Genomic DNA, 9679 nt, shown 5'->3' with positions numbered 1-9679 from the left:
CCTTTTCAGATGCATGTCAAATCAAATCAAATCAAATTTTATTAGTCACATACACATGGTTAGCAGATGTTAATGCGAGTGTAGCGAAATGCTTGTGCTTCTAGTTCCGACAATGCAGTAATAACCAACAAGTAATCTAACCTAACAATTCCACAACTACTACCTTACACACACACACACAAGTGTAAAGGGATAAAGAATATGTACATAAAGATATATGAATGAGTGGTGGTACAGAACGGCATGGCAGATGCAGTAGATGGTATAGAGTACGGTATATACAGTGGGGAGAACAAGTATTTGATACACTGCCGATTTTGCAGGTTTTCCTACTTACAAAGCATGTAGAGGTCTGTAATTTTTATCATAGGTACACTTCAACTATGAGAGACGGAATCTAAAACAAAAATCCAGAAAATCACATTGTATGATTTTTAAGTAATTAATTTGCATTTTATTGCATGACATAAGTATTTGATACATCAGAAAAGCAGAACTTAATATTTGGTACAGAAACCTTTGTTTGCAATTACAGAGATCATACGTTTCCTGTAGTTCTTGACCAGGTTTGCACACACTGCAGCAGGGATTTTGTCCCACTCCTCCCTACAAATCTTCTCCAGATCCTTCAGGTTTCGGGGCTGTCGCTGGGCAATACGGACTTTCAGCTCCCTCCAAAGATTTTCTATTGGGTTCAGGTCTGGAGACTGGCTAGGCCACTCCAGGACCTTGAGATGCTTCTTACGGAGCCACTCCTTAGTTGCCATGGCTGTGTGCTTTGTGTCGTTGTCATGCTGGAAGACCCAGCCACGACCCATCTTCAATGCTCTTACTGAGGGAAGGAGGTTGTTGGCCAAGATCTCGCGATACATGGCCCCATCCATCCTCCCCTCAATACGGTGCAGTCGTCCTGTCCCCTTTGCAGAAAAGCATCCCCAAAGAATGATGTTTCCACCTCCATGCTTCACGGTTGGGATGGTGTTCTTGGGGTTGTACTCATACTTCTTCTTCCTCCAAACACGGCGAGTGGAGTTAGACCAAAAAGCTCTATTTTTGTCTCATCAGACCACATGACCTTCTCCCATTCCTCCTCTGGATCATCCAGATGGTCATTGGCAAACTTCAGACAGGCCTGGACATGCACTGGCTTAAGCAGGGGGACCTTGCGTGCGCTGCAGGATTTTAATCCATGACGGCGTAGTGTGTTACTAATGGTTTTCTTTGAGACTGTGGTCCCAGCTCTCTTCAGGTCATTGACCAGGTCCTGCCGTGTAGTTCTGGGCTGATCCCTCACCTTCCTCATGATCATTGATGCCCCACGAGGTGAAATCTTGCATGGAGCCCCAGACCGAGGGTGATTGACCGTCATCTTGAACTTCTTCCATTTTCTAATAATTGCGCCAACAGTTGTTTCCTTCTCACCAAGCTGCTTGCCTATTGTCCTATAGCCCATCCCAGCCTTGTGCAGGTCTACAATTTTATCCCTGATGTCCTTACACAGCTCTCTGGTCTTGGCCATTGTGGAGAGGTTGGAATCTGTTTGATTGTGTGTGGACAGGTGTCTTTTATACAGGTAACGAGTTCAAACAGGTGCAGTTAATACAGGTAATGAGTGGAGAACAGGAGTGCTTCTTAAAGAAAAACTAACAGGTCTGTGAGAGCCAGAATTCTTACTGGTTGGTAAGTGATCAAATACTTATGTCATGCAATAAAATGCAAATTAATTATTTAAAAATCATACAATGTGATTTTCTGGATTTTTGTTTTAGATTCCGTCTCTCACAGTTGAAGTGTACCTATGATAAAAATGACAGACCTCTACATGCTTTGTAAGTAGGAAAACCTGCAAAATCGGCAGTGTATCAAATACTTGTTCTCCCCACTGTACATATGAGATGAGTACTGTAGGGTATGTAAACATAAAGTGGCATAGTTTAAAGTGGCTAGTGGTACATGTATTACATAAAGATGGCAAGATGCAGTAGATGATATAGAGTACAGTATATACATATGAGATGGGTAATGTAGGGTATGTAAACATTATATTAAGTGGCATTGTTTAAAGTGGCTAGTGGTACATTTTTACATAATTTCCATCAATTCCCATTTTTAAAGTGGCTGGAGTTGAGTCAGTATGTTGGCAGCGGCCGCTAAATGTTAGTGGTGGCTGTTTAACAGTCTGATGGCCTTGAGATAGAAGCTGTTTTTCAGTCTCTCGGTCCCTGCTTTGATGCACCTGTACTGACCTCGCCTTCTGGATGATAGCGGGGTGAACAGGCAGTGGCTTGGGTGGTTGTTGTCCTTGATGATCTTTATGGCCTTCCTGTGACATCGGGTGGTGTAGGTGTCCTGGAGGGCAGGTAGTTTGCCCCTGGTGATGCGTTCTGCAGACCTCACTACCCTCTGGAGAGCCTTACGGTTGTGGGCGGAGCAGTTGCCGTACCAGGCGGTGATACAGCCCGACAGGATGCTCTCGATTGTGCATCTGTAGAAGTTTGTGAGTGCTTTTGGTGACAAGCCGAATTTCTTCAGCCTCCTGCCGGCTGCTGCGCCTTCTTCACAACGCTGTCTGTGTGGGTGGACCAATTCAGTTTGTCCGTGATGTGTACACCGAGGAACTTAAAACTTTCCACCTTCTCCACTACTGACCCGTCGATGTGGATAGGGGGGTGCTCCCTCTGCTGTTTCCTGAAGTCCACAATCATCTCCTTTGTTTTGTTGACGTTGAGTGTGAGGTTATTTTCCTGACACCACACTCCGAGGGCCCTCACCTCCTCCCTGTAGGCCGTCTCGTCGTTGTTGGTAATCAAGCCTACCACTGTAGTGTCATCCGCAAACTTGATGATTGAGTTGGAGGCGTGCATGGCCACGCAGTCGTGGGTGAACAGGGAGTACAGGAGAGGGCTCAGAACGCACCCTTGTGGGGCCCCAGTGTTGAGGATCAGCGGGGTGGAGATGTTGTTACCTACCCTCACCACCTGGGGGCGGCCCGTCAGGAAGTCCAGGACCCAGTTGCACAGGGCGGGGTCGAGACCCAGGGTCTCGAGCTTGATGACGAGTTTGGAGGGTACTATGGTGTTAAATGCTGAGCTGTAATCGATGAACAGCATTCTCACATGGGTATTCCTCTTGTCCAGATGGGTTAGGGCAGTGTGCAGTGTGGTTGCGATTGCGTCGTCTGTGGACCTATTGGGTCGGTAAGCAAATTGGAGTGGGTCTAGGGTGTCCGGTAGGGTGGAGGTGATATGGTCCTTGACTAGTCTCTCAAAGCACTTCATGATGACGGAAGTGAGTGCTACGGGGCGGTAGTCGTTTAGCTCAGTTACCTTAGCTTTCTTGGGAACAGGAACAATGGTGGCCCTCTTGAAGCATGTGGGAACAGCAGACTGGGATAAGGATTGATTGAATATGTCCGTAAACACACCAGCCAGCTGGTCTGCGCATGCTCTGAGGACGCGGCTGGGAATGCCGTCTGGGCCTGCAGCCTTGCGAGGGTTAACACGTTTAAATGTTTTACTCACCTCGGCTGCAGTGAAGGAGAGCCCGCAGGTTTTGGTAGGGGGCCGTGTCAGTGGCACTGTATTGTCCTCAAAGCGGGCAAAAAAGTTGTTTAGCCTGTCTGGGAGCAAGACATCCTGGTCCGCGACGGGGCTGGTTTTCTTTTTGTAATCCGTGATTGACTGTAGACCCTGCCACATACCTCTTGTGTCTGAGCTGTTGAATTGCGACTCGATTTTGTCTCTGTACTGGGACTTAGCCTGTTTGATTGCCTTGCGGAGAGAATAGCTACACTGTTTGTATTCGGTCATGCTTCCGGTCACCTTGCCCTGGTTAAAAGCAGTGGTTCGCGCTTTCAGTTTCACGCGAATGCTGCCGTCAATCCACGGTTTCTGGTTTGGGAATGTTTTTATCGTTGCTGTGGGTACGACATCGTCAATGCACTTCCTAATGAACTCGCTCACCGAATCAGCATATTCGTCAATATTGTTGTTGGACGCGATGCGGAACATATTCCAATCCGCGTGATCGAAGCAGTCTTGAAGCGTGGATTCAGATTGGTCGGACCAGCGTTGAACAGACCTGAGCGCGGGAGCTTGTTGTTTGAGTTTCTGTTTGTAGGCTGGAATCAACAAAATGGAGTCGTGGTCAGCTTTTCCGAAAGGGGGGCGGGGGAGGGCCTTATATGCGTCGCGGAAATTAGTATAACAATGATCTAGGGTTTTTCCAGCCCTGGTAGCACAATCGATATGTTGATAGAATTTAGGGAGTTTTGTTTTTAGATTAGCCTTGTTAAAATCCCCAGCTACGATGAATGCAGCCTCAGGGTGTGTGGTTTCCAGTTTACAAAGAGTCAGATAAAGTTTGTTCAGGGCCATCGATGTGTCTGCTTGGGGGGGAATATATACGGCTGTGATTATGATTGAAGAGAATTCCCTTGGTAGATAATGCGGTCGACATTTGATTGTGAGGAGTTCTAGATCAGGTGAACAGAATGACTTGAGTTCCTGTGTGTTGTTATGATGATCACACCACTTCTCGTTAATCATAAGGCATACCCCCCCGCCCCTCTTCTTACCGGAAAGATGTTTGTTTCTGTCGGCGCGATGCATGAAGAAACCAGCTGGCTGCACCGACTCCGTTAGCGTCCCTTGAGTTAGCCATGTTTCCGTGAAGCAGAGCACGTTGCAATCCCTGATGTCTCTCTGGAATGCTACCCGTGCTCGGATTTCATCAACCTTATTGTCAAGAGACTGGACATTGGCGAGTAGTATGCTAGGGAGTGGAGCGCGATGTGCCCGTCTCCGAAGCCTGACCACGAGACCGCCTCGTTTGCCCCTTTTTCGGCGTCGCACAGGGTCGCCGGCTGGGATCAGATCCATTGTATTGGGTGGAAGGCAAAACATTGGATCCGTTTCGGGAAAGTCATATTCCTGGTAGGAACGATGATGAGTTGACGTTAATCGTATATTCAGTAGTTCCTCCCGACTGTATGTAATGAAACCTAAGATTACCTGGGGTACCGATGTAAGAAATAACACATAAAAAAACAAAAAACTGCATATTTTCCAAGGAACGCGAAGCGAGGCGGCCATCTCTTTTCGGCGCCGGAAGTAAAGCATGTTAGCCCAACACGGTGCAAGAAAAATATCGGAACTAGAAATAGGTTACAGTGGCATTTAAGTCCATTCAGATGAAGAAGAGGCAGTCAATTTTTATTATTGAGCTGCACCCATTACTTGGACCTGCTCCAGGGCATGTCTCAGAGGTCTCTGGCACCATGTTGCCAATGTGACTGTGGGTTCACCCCTCTGCCAGGGTATTCCCATGGTCTACTGGGTCATAAACTGATAAGCAGGCATTAAGCTACAATCAATCACTCTATGAAAAGGCTTTCCCCTTGTCTCATCAGTTTCAAACATGATTTAAGTAAGATCATTTTAAGGCAAATGTAATACAAAGATGACATTAGATGGCGCTGTAAGTCAAAATTCCTCCACGGGGATAGTTTTAGATAAAAGACAAATGAGAATTGACTCATATCAATACATTTAATTGTAAAACAAAATTTAAAAAGTACCACAATGCACCACAGTGATCACATCCAAAAGTACCAAATCCATGTTCCAACAGCACACAATATGGACAAATCCCATTCAACATGAACTATACATCAACATATTAGACATACAAAAATAAATATTTAACAAAAAAAAACATTGATTGAAATAAATAAGTGGCCAAGTAAGTAAATGTTTTTTTCTACATAGTGGCAAAAATATGTATTTCTCAAGGATTCATCTAATTTACTTGTTCAACATTATTAAACAAATAAGTAGTGTAAAAAATGATCTACCCACTTAAAAGAACCAGCTAATAATGAGGCACAGACCTGATGCATTTCCAGTGTTAAGACACATTTGGGCTAAAATATTGGGAGCTCAGCTCCCTCCCTCTGAAAGGGTTGATTTAGTGAAGTACCATTATTTATAAGACACACATACTCTATACATACACAAACCTTTACACTGGACTCAACTGCAGGTTCTCCTTGTCCACAGTTGTATTGTTTTTGCAGCATGAGCGTTTGCAGCACACCACGGTTAGAGTGATGAGGATGATGAGCATTGCCAGCATGATGCCGATGGCACCTGCGATCACACCAAAGGGGAATTCTGAGAGAAGTGAGAAAGAATACTTCATTGAATTGAAGTTCTTGAAGTTGCTACACATTGTAGTCTATAGTAAAAAGGGATATTGCCCAAATGACAGTTTATCTTTATAGACTAGATTTGTTGTAGTTACTCCATCCACTACACATTTGAGTACACTGAATTTCCCCTTAAATTCCTTCCATCTCAACTCCAACATACCAGGTGCTTTGCATTGTGGGGTCACTTACCCTCAAAGATGGTCTTGCTCTCTCTGGGTGAGCACTGCGGCTTGCTCCAATCTCCAAGTCTCTTCTCCACAGAGCGAGAAGGGATATAGGCTGCCACCATGAAGCAGTAGCTCTCTCCTTTATCCAGGTTGGTCAGCTCAACATCTCTCAGGTCTGACATTGTCTCTTTCTGTGGACAGAGGTTTAGAGTTAGATACAATATTATCTCAAGTCGCACACTGTTTGTGTTGTGTCATTGGTGGGAATCAACAGGTATAGAATCATAAGCGATGCATTTACAATCTATTGACTGTGACTGTTCAACTCACCTTTCCTGTGCTCCCGGCTTTGTTGTATACGACGTTGTACTTCAGGTCATTCTTAAAGATGTCTCTGATAGTCAACAGCTGGTCATCTTTGTAGATGGGAGTGAGAGGGTCCTGTATGTGGAGTGTCATCTTGGTCTTGTGTTCGCTCTGCTTGATGTTGAATCTGGGTGCTCCTATTTGAGCTAAAAGGAGAACCAGACAAGTTAGGCACCACAGACATAATTTATTTGGGGAATTTCCAGTGAAATAAACATTTTAATATTATAAATTAATGCTATAACTGCATTATTTTTCAATGCAATAACAAGGTGCTTAATGGCTCAGGTTGTTACTGTGTGAGCGTAAATACAATAATCTATTTATTACTGTAATAATAATGTAGCTAATAACACTCACTGTCTTTGTAAGGGCAGAACCTCTCGGCCCGGGTGTAGGGGAACTCTACAAGGTCAGAGTTCACGCCAGGCAGGGGTTCTGATAGGACGTCGGCAGAGTAGGGCTCCTCCAGGTTCCGCAGCTCGTTGGTGAGGTCACACTCTGTCCCCGAGCTCCGAATGCAGTAGGGGTTCCTCCATCTATCCTTGCCGACCCTGAACACACAACACAGCAGTCCCACATCAGACAGTCTTTGAACTGTGATAGGTACAGTTTGTACACTCAGTTTTAAGTTAATTCTGCTGACATGAAGGAAGGTATTCATCAATAAAAGTGGTCAATTTGTGCTTGTACAGAAAGGGTGTTTTTTTCAACGATGATGTAATGATGAACAGAACAGAGCAGACAGTCTGCAGAGACATGATGTAGGCTACTTACTCAGAAAATTCAACGGTGTATGTGTAGTTGGTAGGTTCAGGGCCCCATGTTAGAATAGTCTTGAAGTTATTGGACACCCATTTAACATTCTGCGCCTCGGGGAAATAATCCTCACCTGTTAACCCAGGAGAAACAAGGCATGATTAGTTATTTAGTAAAATGTATTTGCACCAAAGAAAACAATTGATAGAAAAAAAAATTAATTTGTAAGTCGCTCTGGATAAGAGCGTCTGCTAAATGACTTAAATGTAAAATGTAAATGTAAAAACAGATTAAAACAAACCAACAGAAAAAAAACAGTGTGCAGGTGTGGTTAGAAGACCCAAGGGCTTATATGAAAACCACACCACAACATAAGTACAAAAATTAAAAAAGGTTTGTTAAAACATAACAAAACCAACTAATTATAAATTAATTGATCAGTAATCACACAAAAAAAAGTGTTTTGTTGAACTGTGTGTGTGCATGTCAGTGTGTGAGAGTTAGGTTATATGGAGGAGATTACTGAGTAGTTTGGTTCACCAGTCTTCCCTTGAAGTTATTTAGGGATGTTGATGTTTTGTAAAATGTGAAGATAAGAATTCCAGAGTATTGCACCTCTGTATCTGCACAACTCAGATACTGTAACCTGATAAAAAAGCAAGAATCAAGATATCCACAAAGTATAGCCTATAAATTAAATAGGATCTATAGCCTACATATCGATTTGAATGCACATATCTCGCATATTTCCCACTGAGCATCAGGGCTAAGTAATTGTGCATATTACAATGTGGAGTGCAAAAACGGTGCCATTGGAATAAACATAAATGTTTATGTAGAATCAGCTGAAAATGTTAATCTCTGCCTATTTAGGCAGCCTTGGATTTAAAAAAAAAGCTAAATGTTTGAGATGAAACTCATAAAAAGCCATAAGTAAAACGTACCAGATGCTCCAATCGTGAAAAGTACCGATAAGAGTGACACTCCAAAGTGAACGGAAGTCCTTACATCCATCATAATCCAAAATGTTACAGGCAGTAGCAGTAGCCTCTTACTATCGAAAACGAATAATGAATGCTGATTGTCCTCCCTTGAGTCAGTGATGCTAGTGTTCGTCTAAAAATAACACTTCAAAGTTTGTTAGATAATTGCTCACAGTGCTGCTGGTGCCTCGTTCTTATAGCCTACCACATTTAAATTGCGAGCGGTCGGAATTTTACGACTCATTCAACAATAGCTCCACCTCCCTTACAACTCTCCTCGATCAGGGGGTTTTGTCCAATGGTTCATACACATCGTTGGTTTGTCACTGGCTGAGCATGCTGCCCATACAATCTGTCAAGGCATTTACTGTCCGTACATGGTCATCCGGATAGTAAAACTTGACCTGCAGCTTGCCATATATCGTAGCAGCGGCATGAATGGAGAGACATGGACATTTTAGAAATTTGAGTCAATGTAAGATTTTCAATAGTCATCTTTTGAAACTGTGTTCTTTAAATAACTAGAATGATGAGTTTCAATGTAATAGTACATTTTGTTTTAACTATAAATAACTATTATACAAATACTGTTTTTTTAAGTACTTGCAAAAAGGTTTGTGATAAATTGTGATAAGAAACATTATGATGAAGGGGATAGAATCTATTTCTGACCATACAGTGAACCGAAAGCAATTTGTTGGTTCTGAAATGTTTTGGGAAACCAGATATGCTTGTAAACAGATTAGGATACAGTAGTCTAAACCCTGAAACCCCAAAGCAGTGACTGAAACACAGATTTCTCTGATGACTGAATCTGTATCCATTAGGAGAACAAGCTGTGAGTCAGCTAGGCCTCTCTGAAGTGTAGGATTGTTGTGATATTGTGGTTATACAGTGGCAAGAAAAGGTATGTGAACCCCTTGAAATTACCTGGATTTCTGTATAAATTGGTTATAAAATGTAATTTGATCTTCATCTAAGTCACAACAATTGACAGTCTGCTTAAACTAAACTAATAACACACAAACAATTATACATTTATGTCTTTAATGAGCACACCGTGTAAACAATCCCAGTGCAGGATGGAAAAAGTATGTGAACCCTTGGATTTAATAACTGGTTGACCCTCCTTTGGCAGCAATAACCTCAACAAAACATTTTCTGTAGTTGCGGATCAGACCTGCACAACAGTC

The 9679-nt window shown here is 43.2% G+C and overlaps 1 protein-coding gene across 1 annotated transcript; it reads right to left on the bottom strand.

Moving 5' to 3' along the window:
- Positions 1–5535: 5535 nt before the first annotated feature.
- On the bottom strand, positions 5536–8728 carry LOC139560049 (tissue factor-like). Its single transcript, XM_071376540.1, has 6 exons — positions 8448–8728; positions 7522–7636; positions 7105–7298; positions 6709–6890; positions 6401–6569; positions 5536–6173 (listed from the first exon to the last, which is right to left on the bottom strand). Exons 1-6 carry the CDS (start codon positions 8518–8520, stop codon positions 6022–6024), a joined length of 885 nt encoding a protein of 294 aa, XP_071232641.1. The 5' UTR covers positions 8521–8728; the 3' UTR covers positions 5536–6021.
- Between the last annotated feature and the right edge of the window lie 951 nt (positions 8729–9679).

Source organism: Salvelinus alpinus, chromosome 30, assembly GCF_045679555.1.
Source record: "Salvelinus alpinus chromosome 30, SLU_Salpinus.1, whole genome shotgun sequence".
Taxonomy (NCBI): Eukaryota; Metazoa; Chordata; class Actinopteri; order Salmoniformes; family Salmonidae; genus Salvelinus; species Salvelinus alpinus.
The sequence above is the reverse complement of the archived record's forward strand: the minus strand, read 5'-3'. Positions and strand labels throughout refer to the sequence as shown.